The sequence below is a fragment of the Zootoca vivipara genome, chromosome 4 (genome assembly GCF_965207765.1).
Source record: "Zootoca vivipara chromosome 4, rZooViv2.hap1.1, whole genome shotgun sequence".
NCBI lineage: Eukaryota > Metazoa > Chordata > Lepidosauria > Squamata > Lacertidae > Zootoca > Zootoca vivipara.
In genome coordinates, this window is record NC_142587.1 from 103,184,304 (window position 1) to 103,210,480 (window position 26,177).

General features: G+C 56.1%; 2 protein-coding genes and 1 long non-coding RNA gene across 11 annotated transcripts; 1 reads left to right on the forward strand and 2 right to left on the reverse strand.

The window, feature by feature from the left end:
- Window positions 1-301: 301 nt before the first annotated feature.
- On the forward strand, window positions 302-11,174 carry LOC148686112 (uncharacterized). 3 transcript variants are annotated; one of them, XR_015949819.1, is made up of 3 exons: window positions 302-3,401; window positions 7,249-7,375; window positions 10,802-11,174. It is a non-coding gene; the product is annotated as an uncharacterized LOC148686112 (long non-coding RNA). The 3 variants fall into 3 exon arrangements; XR_015949820.1 differs by lacking the exon at window positions 7,249-7,375; XR_015949818.1 differs by lacking the exon at window positions 302-3,401 and having other exon boundaries at window positions 6,860-7,375.
- Window positions 5,381-14,868, reverse strand: LOC132592061 (FH2 domain-containing protein 1). 4 transcript variants are annotated; one of them, XM_088668927.1, is made up of 11 exons: window positions 14,586-14,868; window positions 13,731-14,352; window positions 12,829-12,890; window positions 12,270-12,372; window positions 12,099-12,184; window positions 10,488-10,588; window positions 10,040-10,110; window positions 9,030-9,137; window positions 8,201-8,271; window positions 7,726-8,005; window positions 5,381-6,495 (listed from the first exon to the last, which is right to left on the reverse strand). In XM_088668927.1, exons 2-11 carry the CDS (start codon window positions 14,139-14,141, stop codon window positions 5,863-5,865), a joined length of 1,926 nt encoding a protein of 641 aa, XP_088525053.1. In that variant the 5' UTR covers window positions 14,142-14,352; window positions 14,586-14,868; the 3' UTR covers window positions 5,381-5,862. The 4 variants fall into 4 exon arrangements, with proteins under 4 accessions (XP_088525053.1, XP_088525052.1, XP_088525055.1 ...); XM_088668926.1 differs by having other exon boundaries at window positions 14,582-14,868; XM_088668929.1 differs by lacking the exon at window positions 13,731-14,352 and having other exon boundaries at window positions 14,586-14,866.
- A 3,511-nt stretch (window positions 14,869-18,379) lies between these two features.
- ARFIP2 (ARF interacting protein 2) lies at window positions 18,380-26,176 on the reverse strand. 4 transcript variants are annotated; one of them, XM_035114998.3, is made up of 9 exons: window positions 26,043-26,176; window positions 22,881-22,988; window positions 22,430-22,538; window positions 21,949-22,044; window positions 21,620-21,735; window positions 20,908-21,129; window positions 20,385-20,542; window positions 20,051-20,225; window positions 18,380-19,501 (listed from the first exon to the last, which is right to left on the reverse strand). In XM_035114998.3, exons 2-9 carry the CDS (start codon window positions 22,977-22,979, stop codon window positions 19,346-19,348), a joined length of 1,131 nt encoding a protein of 376 aa, XP_034970889.1. In that variant the 5' UTR covers window positions 22,980-22,988; window positions 26,043-26,176; the 3' UTR covers window positions 18,380-19,345. The 4 variants fall into 4 exon arrangements, with proteins under 4 accessions (XP_034970889.1, XP_034970890.1, XP_034970892.1 ...); XM_035114999.3 differs by having other exon boundaries at window positions 26,047-26,100; XM_035115001.3 differs by lacking the exon at window positions 21,949-22,044.
- Window position 26,177: the final 1 nt, after the last annotated feature.

The window sequence follows — 26,177 nt, forward strand, 5'->3', positions numbered from 1 at the left end:
CGGGAAAGAATCAGGGGAATATTTGGTCAGGTAGGAGCAGGAAAGGAAGGAAACTCCCCCCCCCATGGGGTAAAAAGCTTAATGAAGCCAAACTTAGATTCACAAAATGTTTAGTGGTATTTGCCTCCCCCCCCCCGAAAAAAGCACTGCTTGTTGGACAGTGACAGTATTCCCCTTTAGCTTGTCCTGGCAGATTGGACTGAACTGAGGAGACAGGCTACCTTTCCAAAGAAAAATGAGAAGTTCCTTGCTAGAGAGAAAGGGGAGGGTGGGACCTGTTGTGCCCCTTCCTTTGCCACCAACCCTGTCATTGTGCATAGTATGTGCACAACCTCAATAAAGCCAAGCAGGCAGTCTCCAACTACCGTCATAAAGTGCTGACTGGCCACCTGCCTCAGTGGGTGCTTGGAGCTCACAGTTTCACTCACCAAGCAGACTAAACTGCTATATCAGGCAAAAAAGAAAGGAACAAACCTTCTTGCACCCCGCAAGCTGGAACATGAGGCCCATGTGTTCTGGCTTGTTTGCTGACTTGCTGCAGGTCAACGACTCATGGAAGATGAACATCATTGACCATGAGCTGAAAACACTCAACATTGACATTGCTGCTCTACAGGAGACCAGACGTGCTTCGAATGGCAGCCTCAGAGAGAAGAACTGCACCTTTTGCGGCCAGGAGGGCATCCCAAAGAACCACACATTCACAGCGTGAGATTTGCAGTGAGGGACTCCCTTCTGTCTGCGATATAACTGCCAGCTGAGGGCTCAGAATGCTTGCCTTCTCTCCATCTCTCAACTACCTCCATTCCAGTTAACATATTGAGTGTTTACACTGTTACGGAAATTACCGTGGGGGGGGGGGGCGGCACACATCTTTAAAGTTGTTAAATGTTACAAATATTATGCATAAATGTATCCTTTGGACTTGACAGCTGAGGGAAGTTACCTAGCTTTAAAAATCATATAAAATCACCTCCTTTGCCAGTTTCCTCCATTCCAACGCTGTTTTGCCCTTGAAAAGGGGACTCCAGGAAGTGCCCAGAGGTGACAATTGCTGAGCTGATTGTTGGCCAAGGAAAGCTTAATCCCATCACCAGACTTGCCAAGGGGTCCAGACATGCAAAGGAAATTCTATTGTACTTTGGCGGGGGGGGGGGGGGGGAGGTGAGACTTCAGAGCAGGCACCCCCTAAATGCGACCCTCCAGATATTTTGGCCTACAACTCCCATGTTCCCTAGCTAACAGGACCAGTGTTTGGGGAAGATGGGAATTGTAGTCCAACACACCTGGAGGGCCGAAGTTTGGGGATGGCTGCTTCAGAGGTGTTTGCCTATGCTAATCTTTTACCTGGGTCTGGCCCTGACATGTCGGCTTATGCTAATCTTGAACCAAGGACTTGTCTGGACAGGTTTGCTAGTGTAACCCCTGTCTACCCCTCCCCTTTGGTGACACGTCAGTGATGTATCAATGATGCTGTGTGAACTGTATCCTGGGATGTGATGGGAAGTTTTAAAAGTCAATGTCACCCCATGCTCTCGGTTCAATTCCCCTTTGAACCTGTTGCGCAATAAACTTTGGTCTACGCTATTTGCTCTGGTTGGTGGCCGGACTCCTTCTTTGTTCTGCAGGGACCCACAGGCTCTGCCAGAGAGCTGGTGGCTGAGCAGCCTTGCACCTGGAATTGTTCTGTAACAGGGGGCAACCCTCAAACCTCTCCTGATGCCATCAGGGTAGCTGGAGGAGGGTGCCAGGATTGGGGGCTTCCATAAGGAGACCCCCCATTAGGAGCTGGAAGTGCCGCTTCAGTTCCTGTGGGAAAAGAGAGAAGCGAATGTGTGAAGAAGAAGAGGAAGAAGAGGAAGAAGAGGAAGAGGAAGAAGAGGAAGAGGAAGAGGAAGAGGAAGAAGAAGAAGAAGAAGAAGAAGAAGAAGAAGAAGAAGAAGAAGAAGAAGAAGAAGAAGAAGAAAGAGCTGTGTGAAGGGAATTCAAGACAAAGGACATACCTCTCTGTCCTCCTCCTTTTGTATGTGGGATGTGAAACACAAGAGCAGTCAAGTACAACATCCTTAGAGGGTACATAGAATGGGATGTCTGGCTCAGCCAGTTGGAACTTCCTGTTCCTCCTGAGCTGGGACACATGGGAATGTTCAGGGATGCAGGAGAGGATATATTGTTTAATAATATCCTATTCCAACTTGCGTTAACAAGTTTCCTAAATTAGCAGCGTTAACATTCCCCTTTTAAAACACACACAGCAGACTTGCGGTTGCGTAGGCTTGCTAGAACCTCTATAATAATAACTATCATGAGCTGAACCATAAAGAAGGCTGATCGCCGAAGAATTGATGCTTTTGAATTATGGTGCTGGAGGAGACTCTTGAGAGTCCCATGGACTGCAAGAAGATCAAACCTATCCATTCTGAAGGAAATCAGCCCTGAGTGCTCACTGGAAGGGCAGATCCTGAAGCTGAGGCTCCAATACGTTGTCCACCTCATGAGAAGAGAAGACTCCCTGGAAAAGACCCTGATGTTGGGAAAGATTGAGGGCACTAGGAGAAGGGGACGACAGAGGACGAGATGGTTGGACAGTGTTCTCGAAGCTACGAACATGAGTCTGACCAAACTGCAGAAAGCAGTGGAAGACAAGAGTGCCTGGCTCTGGTCCATGGGGTCATGAAGAGTCGGCCACGACTAAACGACTAAACAACAACAATCATGATATTTCCCCTTAGTCCCGCTTAAAAGATAACACATGACACAGTCTTGAGTTAAAAGCATAAAAAGAGTTTACTCACAGACAACCTAATCACAGAAGGCAGGCTGGCTTAGAAAATCTATATACATGTGAAGTCTATCCCATATGGGCAATAGCTTCTTTGCTCTCTCTTGGCCTGAAGCTGAGAGAGGACATCTCTCACTAAGATGTTGCTTATTCAAGAACGTGGCGAAAAAGAGAATGAAATGGCGGCTGTCCAGTCCTTACATTTTACCTGGACATGGGTGAAGCCACACCCATCTCATTACCTGCATAGGAAGTCAGAAGCAGGAAGCTTTCTGCTGATCTGGTCAGACATCCCCTTCGTATGATCACTCTAGGAATGTTGTGATTGATTGCCCATGAGTAATACATCCCACAGGACAGACTTGCTCTGGATGTAACCAGAGATGGGCGTGTCCTCACCTGTGTGCAGGTAAGCAAAATGGGTGGGCTGCTGCCATAGCTCTCTCTTTTTTACTCCTACCTGCTTAGCCAAAGATGCTCTCTTGGCCAGCCAAGAGAGGACAAAGGAGCTGTCTCCCTTATGGGGTATGGGGTATATCACTGATATGGGGTATATCACGTGTATATCACTTTTCTAAGCTAAAGTCTGCCTTCTGGGATCCTGTGTGAACAGAATGATGTTAGTAAACTATTTTTATACTTAAACATTTATTGAATGTTGTACTGTTTTAATACTCGATTGGCAGTCACCCAGAGTGGTTGGGGAGACTCAGCCAGATGGACGGGGTACAAATATTATTATTATTATTATTATTATTATTATTATTATTATTATTATTATTACTATTACTATTACAGAAGACTGTGTTGTGTCTTATATTTTAGGAGGCAATAAGGGGAAAATACCAGGACAGTTATTATAGAGGTTTTAGCGAGCCTGAGCAACGCATCCGCTGTGTTAAGTTTAAAAGGGGAATGTTACTCTGCTAAATTGTGGAACTTGTTAGCACAAGTTGGAATAGGATATGATCAAATAATATATCCTTTCCTGCATCCCTGAACATTGTGAGCCCGCAGGAACAGCCTCCAGGATCATGTGAAGGATGGCACTGACCACATCGCCACTGAACTTTGGGCTCCTGGTGCTGCAGAGATGATGGGGAGAGGGTTAGACGCTGCTTCTCCCTTGCCCCCTTCTGCCTGCTCTTCCCCACCTGGAGCTCCCCCTGGAGTTCTGCCAGCCCCACAACCCCGTCCATCCCAAGGACCCCAATCACCTCAGCTGGATGAGAATAAAAATATACAAAATACGGTATTTGCAAAATATGCACAGATGTGCACAAAAAATGTAAAATAAAAAACAAAGAACAAAAATAACAATATTAAAATAAAGAACTAAAAATGAAACTGTTAAAATAAAAAAATAAAATAAAATTAAAATAAAATAAAATAAATTCAAAGTAATAAATGAAATCAAAATAAGGAAATGAAAAAAGAGCAATTCACGAATCCTCTGCCTAATCTCCACCAACCGCCACTAACTCCTCCTCCTCCTCTCGCCTCACTACTAACTCACAATGGCCACCTGCGTCAGTGGCTTTTAAAGGAGAAACAAGAGATGTCACAAAGGAGGGTGGGTCCTTGTCACCGTGGCAACTCCCTCACCTGGACCTGGGCCCACCTGGCCCCTCCCAAGAGGTGATGCTCCTCTCTGCTGTTCCGCCTGCAGCTGGGCTGCCTCTTCCTCTCACCTCCTTCTTCCCAAAGGCAGACCATCCCCACATCCTTCCAGGAAGGCTAGGGGTCTCTTACTGTCAGGACATTCTTCCTAATGTTGAGGTGGAATCTTCTTTCTTGTAGTTTGAATCCGTTGCTCCGTGTCCACTTCTCTGGAGCAGCAGAAAACAACCTTTCTCCCTCCTCTATATGACATACTTTTATATATTTGAACATGGCTATCATATCACCCCTTAACCTTCTCTTCTCCAGGCTAAACCTACCCAGCTCCCTAAGCCTTTCCTTATAAGGCATCGTTTCCAGGCCTTTGACCCTTTTGGTTGCCCTCCTCTGGACACATTCCAGCTTGTCAGTATCCTTCTTGAACTGTGGTGCCCAGAACTGGACACAGTACTCTAGGTGAGGTCTGACCAGAGCAGAATACAGTGGTACTATTACTTCCCTTGATCTAGATGCTATACTCCTAAAGATGTTGAATAAGACTGGGCCCAAGACAGAACCCTGTGGCACCCCACTAGTCACTACTCTCCAGGATGAGGAGGAGCCATTGATGAGCACCCTTTGGGTTCGGTCAGTCAGCCAGTTACAAATCCACTGAATGGTAGCATTGTCTAGCCCGCATTTTACCAGCTTCTTTACAAGAATATCATGGGGCACCTTGTCAAAGGCCTTGCTGAAATCAAGATAGGCTACATCCACAGCGTTCCCTTCATCTTCCAGGCAGTGGAATTTGTTGCCAAGGAGTGTGGTGGAGTCTCCTTCTTTGGAGGTCTTTAAGCAGAGGCTTGACAGGCATATGTCAAGAATGCTTTGATGGTTTTTCCAGCTTGGCAACTCTATGATTCTATGATTCTGTGAAAACACCCCCCCCCCCAGCCTCTTGCAAAGTCCCTGGGGCTCAGATCACACTCAGGCAAGAAATAGCTCCAAAAAAGTTTATTGAGAATCAACGGACAGAACAGTTTTTAAAAGGGGGAGATGAGAGAATATAAAAGTGTCTTTATTGGTGTGGGAGGGGAAGACTTTAAAATTGCCAGCAGCAGCCCGTGGCTCTGTGGCCTGATCCTGCAAGGACCAGGGGGAGGGCGAGAAGGGGAGCAGCCAGACACCAGCTCTTCTAGGCTAGTGCAGAGTTTGAGTGGAGGCAGACCAGGTCACCAAAAATACCCCCTCTGCGACCCCCACAGAGGCTGAAGGGGGGAGGGGCGTCAAATTCCCCACAGGTTGATGGAAGGGGGGAACCCAGAGGACCCCGTGGAGTGTCTACAGGCAGCACAAGGTGGGCAGCAGGAGAGAAGGTGGGCAATGACTAGCTCTGATTTAGCCCCCCCATTGGCCCACCGTGTTCTGGGGGAGGGGTTGCCTGGCAGCAGGTTTACCTTGGGACTCTCCCAGCCCCCCCCTCAGACCTGGGCTCCCTGCCGTGGCTTTTCCCCAACACTCAGGCGGCGGAAGAAGCCCACCAGGCCAGAGACGTCCTTGGGGGAAGCCAGAGGGGATGTGGGGAGCTCTGGGCCCTCCAGGGGGGTCTTCTTCTGGAAAAGGGTGGGAAATCGGAAGCCACTGGGAGCTTCAGGCGAGGCAGGACCTTGGGGGGAAGCGGCCACCGTGGCCATGGGAGGGGACCGGAGGAAGGCCTTGAGGCCCTGCCCAAAGAGCCCCCCTGCCTTCTTGCCACAGACAGGGGGGGTGGCGGCAGTGGGGAGCGTGGGGGTGGCCGGGGCAGCTTCCGGCTCCGCAGGCCTGGAAGGCTCTGTGCAGGGAGGCAGAGTGGTGAAAGTGTGTCTCCGGTGGCCAAGGGTCAGGGCCCTCTCCCTCGTGCTCTGGGGGCTCTCCGGGGCAAGGCGGAGACCCTGCTGGGAACGGTTGCGCCTCCTGGAGCGAGGGGGCCGCAGGAAGAAGAGGTCCAGCTCCACATCCTGCAGGCCAGGGTCGCGGGCCGAGCAGGTGGCGATGGAGCGCCGCTTCCGCTTCTCCTGGCGCTCACGCTCCTGGCGCTGCTGCCGGCACACGGCTGCCTCCCGAGCCTGGTTGTCCTGGCGAGGGAGGAGGAGGAGGAGGACATGAGGAGGAGAAGAAGAGCCATCTGGGCCAGCATCCTGTTCTCACCGTGGCCAACCAGGTGCCCCATCCGAGCACCAGAGCCCTCTCCTGTGCTTCCCAGAAGCATTTCCCCCTCTCACAGCCTTCCAAAGCCCTCTCTCTCCACCTCCAGGAATTTGTCTAATCCTCCTTTCCAGCCATCCAGGTTGGGGAGGGAGTTCCGCTATGTGCTGCATGAAGGAGGGAGCCAGGAGCTGATCCTGCACTCTGCACATGCTCACCCAACCAGTGGAAGCACCAGAATGGGGTGCTGGAGCCACAGCAAAGTGGGAGGCCACCGAAGGCTCAGAAGATTGGGGAGAGGGCTCTAAGCCAGCCTGGACCTGCCTCCCCACCTCAGATGAGTCCCCTTGCTCCCCAAGGTAATATCCCACCACTGCCCTCCAGATGGGGGGAAGGTTCATGTGTGATGGGGGACTGGGGGAGGGCCCTTAACTCAGTGGCCTGCAGAAGGCTCTGGGTTCAATTATGTGGGATGTGAAACACAAGAGCAGTCAAGTACAACATCCCACGAGTGGACATAGAAGGGGATGTCTGGACCAGCCAGTCGGAACTTCCTGTTTCTCCCGAACTGGGACAGACTTCCTCTGCATGTGACTAGAGGTGGGCGTGGCCTCACCTGTGCAGGTAACAAAAGGCACAGGACTAGCTGCCATCTCTCTCTCTTTTTGACTTCCTTCTTCAAGCAAGCAACATCTGGTTAGCCAACAGAGGACAAAGGAGCTGTCTCCTTATGGGATAGTTTCCAGATGTATGTAACTTTTTCTAAGCTAAGTCTGCCTTCTGGGATCCTATTGTGAACAGATGTGTAATGTAAGTAAACTCTTTTTATACTTTTATAGAAGGCTGTGTTGTGTCTTATCTTTTAGGAGGGAATATAGGGGGAAATACCAGGACAATATTATTATAGAGGTTTTAGCGAACCTGAGCAACACATCCGCTGTGTGACTTTAAAAGGGGAATGTTGCTCTGCTAAATTGTGGAACTTGTTAACACAAGTTGGAATAGGATATAATAAAACAATATTGGAATAGGATATAATCAAACAATATATCTTCTCCTGCATCCCTGAACATTCCCACAGCTATAAGGCGCCTTCCTATGTCCCTCCAGAGGCCCCTAGACTGTCCCCTTCAGGCCACCACACCACCAGCCCATTTTACCTGCACGGCAGCCAGGAACCGCTCCCCGAAGGACTGGAAGATGCGGCAGCACTCCGTCAAGTTGAAGGTCTCGGGGTCCTCGCAGAGGAAGTCGCACAGGGTGGCCGTGGTCTGGCTCAGGCCCTCCTGGGAGGCCGTCACAGCCTGCAGCTCCACCGCAGCCACCTGCACAAAGGGCCCCACCTGGGCACCCAGGCCCAGGCCCTCCAGCTCCCCTTGGGCACCCAGAAGGCGCTGCCCCAGGCTCTCCAGCTCCACCATCACCTCCTGGTCAACGATCCTGTGAAGGGGGCACACAAGGTGTTGCGGAGCTGCGCTTGCTCCCTGCCCCCCCCCAGACTGCCAGACTACCCCCCCCCCCACAGCTGCAAGCCCAGCAGGAAAGACAAGAGAGCAAATGAGGATCTGGAGCAAGGGCAGGAACTGGAAGGGGTGCACCCCAACTACTTCCTTCCCATTCTCCCCCCTTCCTCACCGCGAAGCAGGCCCCACATGCTGCAGCTTGCTAGGGAACTGCAGGAGACTCGGATCCTTCTTCTCTGCCTCCTGCATGAAGAAGGAGGGGGTGAGTTAGCCCTGGAGACCTTGCCCTGTCCTTCCAGGAAGACAGCTGCAGGGTCAGGCCAGGGAAAGGGGAGAAAGAGCAGAAGGGGGAATCTGGCTCAATCCCTGCTCAGCCAGGAAGCTGAGTCCATGGGAGGAGCACAACCCCTTCCGCCCCGTGGGGAGAAAGCAAGAGCCAAGGTGGGCCTGGTCCTCTTCCAGAACAGGAAATGGAGAGGAGGAACGAACGGACCCTTCTGCAGACGGAGGGAAGCAGGAAGTGGACTTCCTCCTCCAACCAAAAGGACCAGGATCTGTTTTTAAACTGGAGCAGGAGGGGAACAGCGAGGCACCATATCATGTTGATGATGCTACATTGTTCAGGATGGTTAAAAAAAAACCCAGATTGGAGAGGTCCTTTTGGAGCTCTTCTTAAACAGAGGAAATGGGTGGCCCAATGACAAATGCAATTCAACGTGAACAGGTGTAAAGAGTCCAAGCTGGAGCACAACAATCTTAATTTCCCATACTGCATATACACACCAGGAACAAGATGTTGGGGTCATAGTGGATGGGTCATTGGAGACGGCGGCCATGAAAAGGGTAAATTCCATGCCAGGGATCGATCATGAGGAAAGGAGTCATTTTTCTGGTCCTCCTTCTGCCAGCCTTTGCTGAGGGCACCACCCACATGGGGCACACCCCACCGCACCGGCCCCCTTCCTACCCGCTGTGCCCCCTCATGGGCTGGCAGAGCTCACCAGGGCAACAAAGTGCAGGAGGTCCATTCCTGGCCGGTTGGCCTTGGTGTCCGTGAGCCTCAGCAGTGAGGACATGCGGAAGCCCAGCGCAGAACCAGCGTAGCCTCCCTGCAGGGAGAGGGGACACCAGTTTATTATTATTATTATTATTATTATTATTATTATTATTATTATTATTATTATACCCCACTCATCTGACTGGGTTGCCTCAGACACTGTGGGCAGTTTCCAACAAAAACACAGATAAACATCTAGTTACAGGTAGGTAGCTGTGTTGGTCTGCCATAGTCGAAACAAAATAACGAAATTCCTTCCAGTAGCACCTTAGAGACCCAACTAAATTTGTCATTGGTATGAGCTTTCGTGTGCATGTGTATCTGAAGAAGTGTGCATGCACACGAAAGCTCATACCAATGACAAACTGAGTTGGTCTCTAAGGTGCTACTGGAAGGATTTTTTTTATTTTGTAACAGATAAACATCATCACCTAGCATTAAAACCTTCCAGAAACAGGGCTGTCTTCAGGTGGAAGTCACAGGCCAGAGCATCCCAGCCCACCTGCCAGCCTGTTTTGCCACAGCTCATGCCCTGCCCTGCTGCTGCCAATGCCCCTCCCCGAAGCCACATTTTATTACAACTCTTCTCACCAGCCCAATACCCAAAGAAGCCCTGGCTGGCCAGGTGCCAACTGCCCACAGTGCTCAGAGCAGAGACTCAGTGGCCAGGTTGTGGCCCGTTGGCCACCTGCTGACCACCCTCTGTTACAAGGAGGTCCTCCTGTTGCCAGCTGGATGGCTGAGAGGCAGAGAACGTGGGTGCCACCTCCTGCTCAGGTAACGCATACCGGGGTGGAGCATCCCCCCTACAAGTGGGGACACCTCAACCCCCTGGACCTCCCAACCCACCATGGGGCCTGGAGGCTGACCCAAGAGGGTGGCATTTCCTCCCTGCCAGACCAGAGGCAGCCCTCTCCCTCCCACCCCCACCCCCCGCAAGCCAAGCCCCCTCACCTCATTCATGTAGTTTCCTGCCTTCAGCACCAGCTGGAGGAGTTCGTGCAGCTCCTCACACTCCAACAACTCTGGGGGAGGGGAGGGGAGGGGAGGGGAGGGGGGAATGAGATTGGGGTGTGTGGGGCAGAGATCAATCCAGTCCATACTGGTGAAGGGGTGGGGGGGGATGGCACCCCTGCCAGGTGACTCAAGTGACCCTGCATTGCCTCTGGGACACCAGCCCTGTCAACAGAATGGCCGACAGCTCCCCACTTCTGAATTTTGCACTGCCACCAGGATAAACTGATAGCCCTTCTGCAGCCTCCAGGCAATGCTCCTTCTCCTCCCAGCCTGTCCTGAGGGGGAAGAGTCAAGCCACATGCCCAGGACTCAGGTGCCCTCCCCACTCCCCCAGATGCAGCAGCCCTGCCCTTGCAGTTCATGTGCCCCATCTCCCCATGGGTACCTAGGGCTGCCTCTGTCAGAATCTGGATGGCCGACTGCAGCGAGTTGAGCTGGGGGAAGAACTCCTCCTGCAAGACCAGGAGCTTCAGGCGGTGGACGTAGCTGGCAGGGACAAAGAGAAGGAGAGAATCACAGAACTGCTAACCTGCGGGGAAAAAGCAAGGGCTGAGGCGCTAAAGAAAGCTTGATCATGCATAATGAGATAAGAATCCAATGTCTTTGTTCATCCCAGGTGGCTGGGAGATTGAAGTGTTCTCCTACTGGTTTCTCTGTCTTGTGGTTCCTGATGTCAGATTTATGTCCATTTATCCTTAGGGTTTGGCCTGTTTGTCTCCCAGGACATTCTATACAAGATCTCAAAGCAGCTGTTTTATTACAGAAAAATTTCAGGGGCAGACTGGAAAGAGAAGTTGCTGAATTGGAACTCATTACCAAGCTTAAAACCATGGAGCCACCTGGGATGAACAAAGACATTGTCCTTGCTTTCCCCCTGCAGGACCAATTGCAGTCATCAGCAGTCGTTAACAGCCATCTACAGGTTTACCACTCCCATCAGCCCATCACCCATTCCCACCCACACCCACCCTCTGTATATACATAAGGGACTGACTTCTGTTTCAAGTGTATCTGAAGAAGTGTGCATGCACACGAAAGCTCATACCTAAATATAAACTTAGTTGGTCTTTAAGGTGCTACTGAAGGAATTTTTTTATTTTGCTTAGCCTAAGATACCCTCCTGGCTTCCAGCCAAGAGAGGACAAAGGGACTGTCTCTATATGGGATAGTTTCCAGGTGTATGATACTTTTCTAAGCCAAGTCTGCCTTCTGGGATCCAGTTGTGAACACAATGTGTGAGTAAACTCTTTTTATACTTTTTATAGACGACCGTGCCGTGTCTTATCTTTGATAAGGGAATAAGGGGAAAATACCAGGGCAGTTATTATAGAGGCTTTAGCGAGCCTGAGCAAACACATCTGGTGTAAGTTTAAAAAGAGGAATGTTACTCTGCTAAATTGTGGAACTTGTTAACAGGTTGGAAAGACTATAATCAAACAATATATCCTCTCCTGCATCCCTGAACATTCCCACATCCTTTAGTCCAGCCGCTGCAGCGCAGGAATGGCAGCTCAAGAATCCATGGCTGGTGGCCACACGACCTCTGCTCAAAAACCTCTGAGGGAATCAAACGTATCAGAAAGTCCTTCCTCATGTTTAGTTGGTATCTCATTTCTTGACAGTTGAATCCCTTGTTTCATGCCCTCCAGCATAGCTGCCAAGTTATCCCTTTTTTTAAGGGAAATTCCCTTATGCTGAATAGGCTTCCTCGTGAGAAAAGGGAAAACTTGGCAGCTATGCCCTCCAGAGAAGCAGAAAACAGCTCCATCTTCCACCTGTAATTATTTCTTCATTTATTGGCGCTCCAGATATTGGAGCTCTCAGCCTTTCCTTCTCTGGGCTAAACATCCCCAGCGCCCTCAACTGTTCCTCATCAGGCTTGGTTTCCCGGTCCTTTAGGAGGGCATCCTGTCCCTCTGTTCTGGGGCAGCCCAGCAGGAGAAGAAGGCCGGCTGAAGCCTCTGCTACCCCCATGGACCCACACCAACCCCCTCACCTGGGCACCTGGACGAGGAGCAGGGCAAAGACCTCGGCCTCAGAGAGGCGGCTCTGGCAGCCTCGGAACGTAGCCAGCTTCTTGGCCTTCCCAAAGAGAAAAGGGGAGGTGTCACTTGGGAGTTGGGAAGCGGGGCAAGCCTCCCTGCCCCCCCCATTTCCCAGCAATCACCTCCTCTGCATCAGGCAGCATCTTTGTCAGCTCCAGCAGCTTCTCCGCCCCATAAAGGGCTCCTGCTCCATCCTGGATATCGGCCACAATCTCCTGGACCGGCCTGGGAAGAAGAAGAAGAAGAAGAAGAAGAAGAAGAAGAAGAAGAAGAAGAAGAAGAAGAAGAAGAAGAAGAAGAAGAAGAAGAAGAAGAGGAGGAGGAGGAGGAGGAGGAGGAGTTTGGATTTGATATCCCGCTTTATCACTACCCGAAGGAGTCTCAAAGCGGCTAACAATCTCCTTTCCCTTCCTCCCCCACAACAGACACTCTGTGAGGTGGGTGGGGCTGAGAGACTTCAGAGAAGTGTGACTAGCCCAAGGTCACCCAGCAGCTGCATGTGGAGGAGCGGAGACACAAACCCGGTTCACCAGATTACGAGTCTACCACTCTTAACCACTATACCACAGCTCCCTTACCTGGGCTGGCACCCAGCCCCATCCATGCCCCCAGGCCAAAGGCCCCCTCACCACCCCTCTGGTGGTCCAGCCCAGCCGCCCTCCTGCCTGCCCTGCCACCTACCTCTTGAACTGCTTGAGGAAGATGCCCAGGTTCAGAATCTTCTTAGAGTCCAGAAGGGAGACCTAGAGAGAGGGAGGGAGGGAGGGAGGGAGAGAAGCAGTGAAGGATTTGAACAAGAAAGTGCAGCCTCTCCCGGCCACCACATGTTGCACACAAACCCCTCTGCACCATGAGTCCCCCCTGATCCTGTCCCAGCACCTTCCTATAAGCCCAGAGCCCAGTCCTGCTTCACTGGGGCAGCTGCCTTCTGGGAAGAGGCTCACTTACAAACAAGATCTCCCATTCCTGCTGCTTCCCCGGCTCTCTCATCCAACAAGGGCAGGTGTCACTCTTGAAAGATGCAACCCAAATGGCGCTGAGCCCCCCAGACCAACTCCAAGGCTCAAGACGCCCAGGCGGCTGGACCTCTTCACCCCCAGGTGCCAATAGTAGCATTTCACATGAAGGGGCAGGTGGTCCCAAGAAAGGCAGCTAGCTTGGGCAAAACCAGGGGACTGGGACCACGGGCTCTCAGGGTGCTTCCTCTGCCCTGGCCAGGAGGAGAGAGATCAGACGCTCCCCTCTGCTTCCGCTGACCTGGGTGACTCCCCCCCCCAAGCCAGGTCCCCTCATCCTGGGGGAGAGAGCAGGCCAGCCCCACACCTGTCTCCCTTCACTCTGCTCACACTCTGGGCCTCAGGAGATGGGGCGGACGCTGGGCGGAATGGGGCTTTCCAGGGCGCAAGAGAGCCGCCACCGCACAACCCTCTCCTCGCCTTTCTCAAGGCAGCGTCTGGCACCCCAGCGGATCTCTTCCCGCCCCCCACTTCCCCAGACAGGCGGCCGGCCACACACGCGGCTCCCGGGGCCCCCTTCTGGGCGCGCGAATCCCGCTGCGTCGCCGGCCGCCCCGTCCGGCTCACCTGCTCCACCGGCGGCTGTCCCCGCAGGCTCCCCCCGGGCGGCTCCGGGCGCTGCCCGAAAAGCTCCTCCAGGAGGGCGAGGTCCAGCGGGAAGCCGTCGCCCCGACGCCGCCCGGGCGCCGTCCAGAGGTTGTGGCGCCCCCGGATGCGCTCTGCCGGGATGGCTTCCCAGTTGAAGTTGCGCAGCCGCGCCGGCCGCCGCCCCGAGCAACCCTCCACGCCCGGCCAGGCCCGTGGCGCTCCCGGACTCAAGACGACGGGCGGCGGAGGCGGGGGCGGCGGCGGCGGCGAGGAAGCCGCGGGGTCCGGGGGCAGAGAAGCCGTCGAGAGGGAGAAAGCGTCGGCGTCGGGGGGCGCCGCGGGGCCCGTCCAGTCTGTGGGCGAGGCGGGAGAGCTCCGGACGGTCACCATCGTCGTCAGTAGGAAGAGAAGAGAGTACAGGCGCGCCGACGCTTCGAGAGCCGTCGGGGATGTCCGCTCCCAGCCCACGGCGTCAGGGAGTCATCGGAAGGGGGCGGCCTCGGACGTGCCCCACCCAGCCCGGCTTTGGACGTATCACCTGAGGCCTTGAGCGCCAAGAGACGGGGCGGGAGCATCGGTCTCTTCCCGAGGAATCCCAGAGCTAGCGCGCGGAGGGATAAGACCGAGAAAGTCAGGGGAGGAAGGCGCCCAGACGCCTCCTCCTCCCTTCCCTTCCCTTCCCCGCCGCCGCCTTGTTGCTGCTCAGGGCAGGCCTCTGCCCCGCAGCTCACGGGGGCTTCAAAGAAGCCCCGACGGAAGAGGGCCGCCACCGACGCCGCCCCTCCCGCTCCCCACCGGCGGGGACAGTCCGAGGCCCCGGACGGACTTGCCTACACAAAGAAAGGCTGGAGAGGTCCAGGAAGACTCGTTCGCCCCTGTCCCGCGGCAACTGGCGGCTGCCTCTGCGTCCATCCCGGGGGCCGCGCTGCCGAGCTGCGACGGGGCAAACAACTCTTCCTTCTTCTCCGTTATTTTTCAGCTGGTGGCTGAAGACGCCCAAAGAAGGGCACCGGCGGCGCATCTCAGCTGGTCCCCAACCAACAGCACTTGACCTGTTGTGACGGGAGTCAAGCAATTGGGGGGGGCGCGGGAGGTCCCCAACCGAGGAGGAGCCCCCCCCCCCCATTGCTTGACTCCCGTCACAACAGGTGCTGTTGGTTTTCTTTCAGAGATACTAAGGTGTGCGCCACATCCCGGCCGAAAAATAGACTCCATCCCTTCTGTGCTCCCCGCCCCCCAGCAATTTTTTCCAGGTGTCACCACGCTGTAAACTTGAGAGGGAGGCGGGAGGCGGGACGGTGGGGGCTGCAAAAGAGGGAGCGGCCGGACTCCTGGGTCTTGCAGAAGTCCTTTAGCCCGACTTCCGCATGCCATTGCTTGGGCAGCGGTCTGCTGGACGGGGCGGGGGCTAGGCTCTGCTTCCTTCGGCATGTCTCGACGTGCTCCCAGCCGCTCCTTTCCAAGGAACCAAGATGGGGGGGTTGCTGTTTCTTGGAGCGAAGCTCCAGCTCTCCCTGTAGCGCCCCCACCAACCAAGGCCTTTGGGGGGAGGCCGTGGGGCTCCTGCTTCTAGCACCACTTGTGAGTCCTCTCCTGGCCTCCTGCCCGAGCCCCACAAGTGTTCCTTTCCCCCCCGCCCCCCTCTTTTTGGGCCTGCAATAGGTGAGGGAGTCCACAGGAAGGAGGGGGCTGGCTGCCAATTTGTGAAGCAACCTCGGGCATTTTGTGGTGAGGCTCTCGCTGATCTCAGAGATTGCAGGGAGCAGGATTCCTCTTTTTATGACATCCTGTTGTTGCATGCATGAATTTGCCCCATCCTCTTTTAGAGCAATCCAAGCTGGTGATCACCCCTGCCTCCTGTGGGAGGGAGTTCCATAGCTTAACTGTGCTGCGCGAAGGACTTTGTCCTGCATTCATGGAAGGCCCAGTCAGTGTTTGCAAGACCCACTAGGAGCTCAGCTGGTGTATACTGCAGATCAGGAAAGACGCCAATAGATGCCAGCATGATTAATGAGCAGAGTCAAATAAGCTATTGGAGGCAGGAAGGCTTTCCTTGGGAAATGGAGAAAAAGGAACACAAACTGGCAAAAAAACCAACAGGTGCAAGCAGACAGAAAGGGCTTCTAAAACTGAAACCGAGGAGCATGTTGCTGAAAACATTAAGACCAACAAGAATTTCTTTAAATTACAGGTAGGTAGCCGTGTTGGTCTGACGTAGTCGAAACAAAACAAAACATTTCTTCCAGCAACCTTAGAGACCAACTAAGTCTGTCATTGGTATGAGCTTTCGTGTGCATGCACACTTCTTCAGATACACTGAAACAGAAGTTCTTTCAATGTCTTAGTAGCAGGAGACTGGCTATGGTGGCAGTTGGACCCTGGGATGACCAGGGAGTCCAAGGTGTGCCAAAGGAGGATAAGGGAGATTGCAGAGAAGCTGCAACATAAGATACGGGGCAGATCCCAGTGCCTGGACTAACATTTGCAGGAAGGAGGTCTAAGGAACTGAGGCAGGAAGCAGTGATGAGAGGTGAGTTATAGGCCCACAGACAAAATAGAAACCGACCCACCCAAGGATTCTCCAAGAATTCAAATGTGAAACTGTCAATCTTCTTATTTTAAAAATGTACCCTGTCCCTTGGAGAACTGGAAAGCAGCCAATGCAACATCCATTTTTAAAAAGGGATCCAGGGGGGATTCTGGAAATTAAAGTGGTGGCCAAGGTGCCCTCCTCCATTCTCTTCCCAAACAGGCAGATGCTGTGCTCCCTCCTGTCAGAGGCACCATCCCTCTAACTCCCAGAAACGGCTCCAGGAGCAGGAGGTGCTGGTCGCTGGCTTCCCAAGAGAACATCCCGTTGGCTGTGAGATCTGGATGCTGGACTGGGTGCTTCTTATGGTCTAGTATCATGGGGTGTGTGCATGCTCTCTCTATCCACTTTCTCCACACCATGCATAATTTTAGACACCTCTTTCAAGTCCCTTTACTAGTCTTTTTTTTTAAAAAAAATTGAACTCAAAAGAGCACTCCAGCTTTTTGCTCCACGCATGTGTCAGGCGGGACAGGTCCTTGCCCCCCCCCCCACAGGACAAGTCTCCCAGGTGGCAGACAGGGGGCCAGGGGCCAGGTCAGGACCTCCAGCTCAGAGACACCACCCCTGTGGGCACCTGCCTGGCTGCAGCAGGAACTGGAATGCATTGAGCTTGGGGGGGGGAAGCCACACAAGTGTGGGCAGGACAAGAGAAGTGACAAATCATGCAAAAACCAGGGACACCCCCCCCCCCAGGCTTTACGTTGGACGTTTGGGTGCAACTCAGCTTGCAAAAGAAAGTTTGCACAGGAAAGAGGGAGATCCAGCTTCCCGGGCTGTCCCTGTGCTTTTCACCTCGAGCCAAGCTCCCTGCTGTCCAGGCTACTTCCTAGGTTGCATCCTGTTCTACAGCTTCCTCCCACTTCCCTCTCTGGAACCTCAAGAGGAGAGGTCACCTTGGCACTACTGCATTCTCCAGATTAGCTAGTTGAGGCTGGAACTGGGAACTTGGCTCTCCAAGCTGTGTGCTTCCCATAAGCTCCTTTGCTGCTTTCCTCCCATCTCTGTTTGTGGCGGCAAAGGCCAGCCGGCTCCCTCGCCTGGCCCTGCACCCTCCGCAGGAAGAGGAAGACTGCGCTCTTCCAGTACTCCCCAGCCTTTCAAGGCCCCGTCCCAGCTACGCCCCAGAGAAGCAGGGAGGGATGGGGGGCCTGGAGAGCTGCCTTTGGCCACCAGGCCTGAGCGTTCCCACCTTGGAAGTAGGTCTGTGGCCTGATCCCGCAGGGCTCCTGCTCTCCACCACCAGGCTAAGAAGCCCTGCCTGCCTGCCTGCCTCTTAGGGGCCCTGCCCAGTGGCACATCCTGCCGGTGCCACTGGGCAGCCAGCTATGCTTGAGGAATGCCAGTCCACTCTCAGGGCCAGCGGAGGCAGCTCTGGCCCAGCTCTCTTGGCCACCCCATGGGAATCCTCCTGCAGAAGAAGGTCCGTCCGTGGGAGGGATCCCCACACAAGAGCTTTTCTCCAGTTAGAAACAGAACATTGCACTTTATTTCTGCGCAACCCTTTTGATTGTCTCCAAGGTCACCTCCTCCTCCTCCTCCTCCTCCTGGATCTCTCCATTATTCCTCTTAGCAATGGAAGTCATGCTTCTTCGAATGAAACGCAAGAGACAGCATAGGGCAGGGGGCCCACGGCTGCTGACCTGGAGCTGGGGGAGCCTGGAAGGGCGTGAGGAGGTAGCCCTGGGGAGGAGGAACCAGGAGGTCTCGGAAGGGGGCGGACAGGAGCCTCTTCTGGAAGGGAGCCTGCCATTCTTCTTGCACCCCTTGTGAGGGCATCTGGCTGACCCCCATGGGAGAGAGGCAGGCCCTCCCTGGCCCCACTCTTCCTCCAATGCAACGGCCAGACCAGGCAGGCTTCAACTGAGAGACAAGCAGGGGAGGAGGATTGAAGGAGAAGGGACCCAAAGGGTTTCCTAGTTCCTAGTCCAACCCCCTGCAATATAGGGGTCTTGGAATGATTTGGGGGGGGGGCTACAGAATAGGAGTGGGCCAGGCTGAGGGTTCCCCTGGCGGCGGCAACAGGAGAATGGCAGGCTCTGATTCGTACCGTTTATTCTGGATTCTTTACAGTGGGTTGGGGGACCCAGCAGGGAAAAGCACCCATTCCTTCACCCTGCCGCCCCCCCCATGGAGCCCCCTCACCTAGGAACAAACACAGGGGTACTGGCCGTAAACACACACACACACACACACACACACACACACACACACACACACACACACACACACAATCCCCCCTCCCCGCAAGGCTGAAGCCATGCTACTTTTTGGTCCATACTGAGAGGGGGGGGGGCAATCCCAGTTGGGGATCCTCACATTCACCCCCCACCCCCACCCCAATAGCAGCACATCCAGACTGAGGCCCCCTGTGCACAGCTCCCCCTCCCCGCCACAATTTGGAGCACAACTAGGGAGAGGTCAGAGCTGCCCAAATGCAGGACCCCCACTCCACTCCACCCCCCCATGAGAAAAGTACTGAAGCGGAACAGCAGCTGGGGGCCAGAGGATGACACCCTCCCTCCCCCCTCCCTCCCTCTGTTTATGCCAGCAAGGGGGGCAAGAAATGTCTAGTGTGGGGCTGGAGCTGCCTTGTGGCAAGAGGGAGAACCCCGCTTCCCCCTCTCCCCAAAATGCCAGCCCCTCTTTTGTGGCTGTTTCCCACCCCCACCACCACCATGGAGTGTGTCAAAAGTGCAGGCCCTCGTGGCATGGAGGAGGTGGTGGAGGCAGGGCCCCCCTTCTCCAGAGCCAAGAGCAAAATCTGGGGTGGGGCGAGAGTCACCTGCCACTCAAGCAGCCCCAGGAAAATCTGGGGGGGGGGAGAGAGGAGAGACTGCTTCCTCATCCGGCCTGCCTCTTCTTCTGCCCCTGAAGGTGGCGAGGGGGCACAGGAGCGGTAAGGGGGGGGCGCCTGAGCTCAGCCCCCTCCCCCCAGAGTCCAGGTCCATGAAGGGAGCCAGGGGGCTGGGGAGGGGGCGGGCCGGGGGAGGGGGCGGGCAGTTCACGGCTCCTCCAGCCACGAGGGCTTCTCTGCTCCGGGGCTCTTCAGCTTGATGTTGAACTGCTTGAGCGTCTGCTCCAGCTGCTGCTGGTTGCCGGCAAAGTAGGCCGAGATGGCGTTGTGGAAGAGCAGGAGCTGCTTGTGCATCACCTTCACCTGCAACGGGGGAGGGGGGGACATCAGAGGAGCCGTGGGGAGCAGGCCAGGAGCCCCCAGGGTCCAACCGCGGGGCTCAAGGGGCTTCAGGGCATCACTGCTTCCTGCAGCAGCAAGCTCCACAAGTCAGCTCTGCGCTGCGGGAAAGGCTTTCTTTTCTCCTCCCCCCGGGATGGTTGGTCCTCCTGCTGCCCACCTCCGCCCTCTCCCCAAGGAAGCCTCCCCTTGGCCCCTCCTGGACTCATAGAATCATAGAGTTGGAAGAGACCCCAAGGGCCATCCAGTCCAACCCCCTGCCAAGCAGGAAACACCATCAAAGCATTCTTGACATATGCCTGTCAAGCCTCTGCTTAAAGACCTCCAGAGAAGGAGACTCCACCACACTCCTTGGCAGCAAATTCCACTGCTGAACAGCTCTTACTGTCAAGAGTTGAAGCAGAGGCCAGGGGGCCACCTGCCAGGAATGCTCCGGCTGGGATTCCCGGACGCAGGTATGGAGGACAGGCCACTGTGGGAGGCCTCTGACCAGGAGAAACACCCCCCCCTCACCTTGTTCTCCTCCAAGAACTTCAGCTTGACGGCCACATCTGCCCGCAGCTTCTCGTACTTGGCGCGGTGGGCCTGGAAGTGGGCCTGGGCAGCATCCAGGCGGCAGAGGGTGGTTGCGTCCCGAGGGCCCAAGTTCAGCTCCTCCAGGTCCGTGCGGTAGGCATCGTACTCCAGCCTGCGGGGGGTGGGGGGGTGGAGTGTCAAAGTGGCGGCAGCAACTCCCACCCCTTGGACAGGACTGGCGCCCCCCCGGAAAGAGCCACCCACCGGCAGCAGGGCGTCTGCTGGGCCCTGCCTGGAGCTGCCCCCCCTGCTCCCCCCCTTGCAGCCCCACCTGGCCGTCTCATACTGCTTGACGGTCATGAGAGTGTCTTCCATGGTTTTGTTGACCAGCGTGTTGATGCTGGAGACGAAGAAGTTGACAGCCCCCAGGAGGGTCTCCCCATTCTTGCACAGCAGCTTCTGGGTCTCTGCGTTGTAGCCAAACTCCTCCTGTGGGGGGTGGGGGCCTTGAAAAGGGGGCTGACCGTCCCAGACCCCCCACAAACCAGCCCCCAAAGGCAAGAACCCCCCCCCAGAACTTGAGAGCCCAAGAACAGTCTGCTGGATCAGGCCTTGATAGCTCTCTCCTGCCCCATGCATTTGTCCAATCCTCTTTCAAAGCCCTCCAGACTGGGAGCCATTCCTGGGGGGGGGGCGGGCGTGTGGCTTCAGCTGCTCCCCTGCCAGGCAGGACGTTGGCTTCTGATGCCCTTGGAAATGGCCACAGAGGCAGGATGGGGGGGCTCCCCTCCGCCTGGCACCTGTGCCAGCCTGGCCTTCCCCCCTGCCGAAAGGACACGGGGCGTTTTCCCCACCTGCAGCTCGGGGGACTTCTGGCTGAGGTCGGAGAAGGCATCGGCCAGGGCGTGCTGCGTCTGCACCAGGCTGTAGAAGTGGTGGGTGAGGGCTCTGGCCAGGCCCAGGACGCTCTCGTACTTGCGCTTGGTGTCCCGCAGGAGCTCAATCTGGGTCTCCAGCTCCAGGTCGACGGTCCGCGAGCCCCTCCCAAAGCGCTCCGAGAGCAGCTGCTTTGTGCACTGCAGAGGGAGAAGAGGAGGGGCAGCTGGGGGAGCCTCGCCTGGAGCGGAAGACCCCCCTCGCCCTGCAGGGGGCTGGGCTAGATGACCCCCTGGGGTCCCTTCCCACGATCACTAAAGCGGCCAGATGGAGGAAGAGCAGGCACTCTGGAAAGCCTTGTACAAAGGGGCCACAGCTGAAAAGGCCGCCCCTCCCTCCCTGCCTGCCTGCCCTCTGGGAAGGGGACCAAGGGTCTCCTTGGGTGGGTGCTGACCAGCGGGCTTAGTGGCTGCCCCCTGCCTTTTTGGAGCAGCTTCCCAAGGCAGCCCCCAAAGCAGGGCACTGCAGGGCTCCAGAAGGCAGAGAAAATGCTGAGCAGACTTGCTGGCAGGCCAAAGGGGATTGATCCAGAAGCAAGAGACCGATCCATGTGAAGAAGAGGGCACCTGCCTGGTTCAGGCTGAGCCGCACCAGCGCCCCCTCTTCCTGGGGCTGAGCACAACGCCTCACCTTGTAGGTGTTGATGCCCCACTTCTTGACGACATCAAACTTCTCGACCGCGATGCCCCGTGTGGCCTCCTCGCCTGCCAGGGCCGGGCTGGAGTGCGGCTGGTGCAAATTGGAACCTGCAAGGGCCAAGCGGGCGGGGGGCTTCCTGAGCAGGGGGAAGGGGCAGGTCCCCCATTGCTCCGAATGCCGAGCCGCCCCATGGAGGAGGCAGGAGACGGAAAGAGGGGCCAGGAAAATATATCTCCGCTTCGCCTACATTCCCCTGGAAGCCTGCACCCCAACCGCTCCCATGGGGGGGGCCTTTGGGGGGGGCAGGGGTAGGGCAATACCTGAGGCAGCAACTGCCTGGCTGGCAATCCGGCTGGCAGCCGACGGGCTGGGGGAGATGAGCGGTCTTCGGGGTGGGTGAGATGGAACGAGAGAGCCTGAAATGGAGGGGGCCCAAGGCAGGGCAGAGATGGGCAGGGTGGAGGGGAGGAGGAGGGGAGCCATGGAGGGGGTGCAGGATAACATGGGGGGTTGATGAGCTGTGGCAGACACGGACAGGGGGGCATGAGCACACGATGCCAGGCTCCCAGAGGAGCAGGAGGTGGGCAGAGTTCTCCAGGCAAGGTGCTGGTTGAGCTACAAGCCTTCCTCATCCCTGGGGGTCAGGGGAAAGGGATGCTGCCGGAGGCCTGTCTCGAAGGAGGGGGCCTTGCTGATGGGCCCCAGGATGCCCTTCGCGGGCAGGCAGGGCTCGGCTGTGGGCAGAGATTGGCCTCCTCCCCGCGCAGAGAGCGGCACTGCCATTCCCATCGGCTGCCTGACCTTTGATGGCGCTGGTGGGGATGATGCCTTCGGCGGTGCCCCCGTAGCCCCCGGAAACAATGCTGGTCTCATTCAGGTTGGGCCCCGACACCATCACCTGCTGGAGGTCCTGCAGCGGGAGGAAGGGAACGTGGCAGAGCCGAGTCTTAAAGGAGGGGGCTTCAGGCAGGCCCAGCAGCGCCCCCAAACCAGCAGGGCCTGGTTCCCTGAAATCAGTGGCCTGCGGGGAACCAGCATTTGGATGGAGGGGGCAGGAACTGCCTCCCTTGCAGCTGGGAGTCGAGGTGGACTGCTAGAATGGGGGTGGGGGCCCCACAGGCAACTGAACCATCCCACTTCCTCCCCAGCCCGATAACCACCAGAGCTCAGCTTACAGAGCCCCTCTGAACCCCCCCTTGCAAGCCCCACGCACTGCACCCAAGACACCCCATTCTTATCCCCTCCCCGTTACCTGCTCCAGACCATCGTCCTCAGCCAGACGCCGGGAGTCTCCGTTGCCATGGATTGGGATCTCCATGGTGGCTGCTTTGCTCATCAGCCCGTCGGTCATGCTCAGGGTCTGGAGGGGCCAGGAAAAATGGGGGGCTCAGACGCCAGGGGCAGAGGAAGGGGCTCCACTGTCCACACACCCCATATGCTGGTCCCAGTCAATAGATAAGGCAGCCTGGATCCTTCTCCCCCCTCCTGCGAAGCCCCCACAACCAGCCAAGATGCCAGTCCAAGGGAGAGGGAGCAGCCCCCCTCCTGACAGCCTCCTTGCCCCAAATGCCTGGCCAGGGGTGGCAGCAGGACACCCCAGGGCAAAAACCCGCAGGGAGGGGGGGCATTTTTGTCTTCAGGAGCAAAGAGCTGCCTTCCAATGGCCCCAGGCAGGCGCCACTTCCCAGACCTGCTCTGCTCAGCATGCAAGTCTTGTTCCCTGATGCCTGGATTTGGCCAGCGGACCAACTAGGCCAAGAGAAGCCTGCGGGAAACCAGGGAGCACAACAGGGAGCGCAAGAGCACCACGTTGGAAACCCTCCCATCGCCAATCTCCCTTCCATTCTCTCCCTCCTTTGCTAGGCCCCCTTTGAGTTCTCAGGTGCGACTGGAACCACCGTTTGAATAAAAAGCAAAGTGGGCCTGCTTTTCCCATAAATGTACCAAAAAGGAACGGCTTAGGGAGCTGGGTAGGTTTAGCCTGGAGAAGAGAAGGCTAAGGGGTGATATGATAGCCATGTTCAAATATATAAAAGGATGCCATATAGAGGAGGGAGAAAGGTTGCTTTCGGAACAATGGATTCAAGCAACAAGAAAGAAGATTCCACCTAAACATTAGGAAGAACTTCCTGACAGTAAGAGCTGTTCGGCAGTGGAATTTGCTGCCAAGGAGTGTGGTGGAGTCTCCTTCTTTGGAAGTCTTTAAGCAGAGGCTTGACAGGCATATGTCAAGAATGCTTTGATGGTGTTTCCTGCTTGGCAGGGGGTTGGACTGGATGGCCCTTGTGGTCTCTTCCAACTCTAGGATTCTATGATAGCCTTTCTTGGAAAGAATCATAGAGATGGAAGAGACCACAAGGGCCATCCAGTCCAACCCCCTGCCAAGCAGGAACACCATCAAGAGAAAAGAACTTGCTGCCTGCTAACTGGCAGGACCCCTAATGCCAACTCCACCCCCTCACTCCCCGACAGTCCCTGAAACCCCATAGATTCCCAGCACCACCCCACAGAAAATGGGAAACCCAGCCAGATGGGTGGGGTATAAATAATAAATTATTATTATTATTATTATTATTATTATTATTATTATTATTATTATCTTCTCCAAAATGCAGGAAGGAGAAGAGAACAGGTCCAGCACACCTTTCCTTGGAGGCACATTGACAGAACAACAACTCATAACCCTTCTTCACTCCAGAAACTAAGAGAACCACATATAGCCAAGGGCACCATCTGGGCCAGGGCAGAAAGTTTAACAATAGTGCCAGGAATAATGCCACCCCCCCAGGGCAATCCAGCACAAAACATGTAGCCTTCCTAGTGGCACCAGCCTCACCCAGGAACCTGAGCTCCAGATCGACCTGCCCAGCAGACGGACGCAGTAAGTGGGCTGCAATAGGGGACACACACACACCCAAAGACGTATCTTGTCTCTCAATAACTAGGCTTCCCCTGTCCTGGGCAGCCGCTCCCCTTGGGATGACAAGTCCTGCCAACGGGTCCAGCACACTGCGCCACCTGCAGAGCGGCCACCCCACCCATGCCAGGCACCTGAAGCAGGGGAAGGAGCCACAGACACAGCACAGAGCATCAGCTCAAGGGAGCCAAATCCAGGGGGAGCACAAGGGGGGGGGGGTATCAGCACCTCCTGCAAGCCGACCCAGATGGGGCCCAGTGGTGCCCCTCCCCCCCTTCTTGCTGGAACCTCAGTTTCCCTCCTCCCCAACCCCCCCCCCAATGCAGTCAGCCTATTTTCATAACCTGGCAGGAAGTCATGGCGTGTCACCTCCAAGGGTCCAGTTGGCAGTACATTGGGGTGGGGTGGGGGGAGTGAGGGGGGAGGGGTAACAACTCCCTCCCCACTCCAGGAACATGCAAAGTTTCCGCGCTGGTGGTTGACGTGGCCACTGAGGAGCCCTTGGCAGGAAGGGCAGTGCCAGCTGCCAGCTTTGCTTTGTGGTATTTGCTTAGTACTGTGCCTTTTATTGGGGAGGGAGTTTGTACACCTCTGTCAATTGCAATGCATTGTTATGAACTTCCCTGGGAACCTGCGAACTTGGAGGGAGGAATCTCCTGCCTCACAACCCAGACCCCTGGCCAGATCTGGCCAGGACCCTCTCTCTGCCCCACATTTGGGTTTGAGCAAGACAACCTGCCCCTCCTTCTGCAACATTAGCAAGCCCCCCTCCCCACCCATGATGGCGTTGCTGGAGAGGAGAAGGGGAGCCATCCTGCCCTTCAGAAGGCCTCCCCCCCAATCCCCAGGGCCTCTTAGTCAGCAGGGACCCCCCCCAAGCCCCCTCTCTGGCTCTCTCAGCCTCAAGAGGGAAGCGGCATCAGCTGCAGAGGAGATGCGGGGCAGCAAGGGGAGCGGACCAGGACCAGCGCCCCCTTCTGGCAGGATCCATTTGCCCCTGACCAGCCCCTGCCTTGCCCAGAGGACACCCACTTCCTCGGCTTCGCTTGGCCCCTGTGGCCATGCCCGGTGGGTGCATCTGCCAGCCGTGCCAGGCTACCCTCTTGGCGCACATCCGGGGGCCACGCGGATCGCGACCAGCGGGAGGCCGCCGGCTGATCCAGGGCTGCCGGGGAGGAGGAGAGTCCTGGGTGGGCCGGCAGGTGCAGGACCCCTTCCCGGAGCCCCCCGCCCTCCCTCCCTCGGGGAAGCAGCCCCCCCCCGGCCTGCGAGATCCCGGAGGGCACCCCGAAAGGGCGCTGACCCCGCCCCCCGCCCTGCACCCCCAGGGCCCGGCCAGCCCGAGCCCCCCCCCTCCCGGCTCCGGCGGGGGTGAGCCCGGGCGAGGGGAGGAGAGGAGCCTCCCTCCCTCGCCGGCTCGCCCTGCGCCCGGGAAGTGGCCTCGGCGCGGCTCCGGCTCCCGCCCCGCCTACCCGCCCTCTCTGCTCCGCGGCGCACCTGCCTGGCGGCTCCCGGAGGCTCCGGGCGTCGGATCCGCGTCGGGCCCCGGGCACACCGGAAACGACGTCACGCGCCCCGGCGCCGGAGGAGGAGGGGCCTCGGTCAGACCGGAAGTGGATCCGGAAGCCCCGA

Excerpts from the sequence above, each read along its gene's own strand:
- LOC132592061 (XM_088668927.1), bottom strand. The coding sequence starts at position 14,141 with ATGGTGACCGTCCGGAGCTCTCCCGCCTCGCCCACAGACTGGACGGGC. Across the intron at positions 8,272-9,029 it reads TCCTGCACTTTGTTGCCCTG|GAGGCAGAGAAGAAGGATCC; the intron begins GTGAGCTCTGCC and ends TTCTTCATGCAG. Across the intron at positions 8,006-8,200 it reads CATGTGGGGCCTGCTTCGCG|GATCGTTGACCAGGAGGTGA; the intron begins GTGAGGAAGGGG and ends CCCCCTTCACAG.
- ARFIP2 (XM_035114998.3), bottom strand. The coding sequence starts at position 22,979 with ATGACCGACGGGCTGATGAGCAAAGCAGCCACCATGGAGATCCCAATC. Across the intron at positions 22,045-22,429 it reads CCCCACCAGCGCCATCAAAG|GCTCTCTCGTTCCATCTCAC; the intron begins GTCAGGCAGCCG and ends CCTCCATTTCAG. Across the intron at positions 19,502-20,050 it reads AGTTCTTGGAGGAGAACAAG|GTGAAGGTGATGCACAAGCA; the intron begins GTGAGGGGGGGG and ends CCCCCGTTGCAG.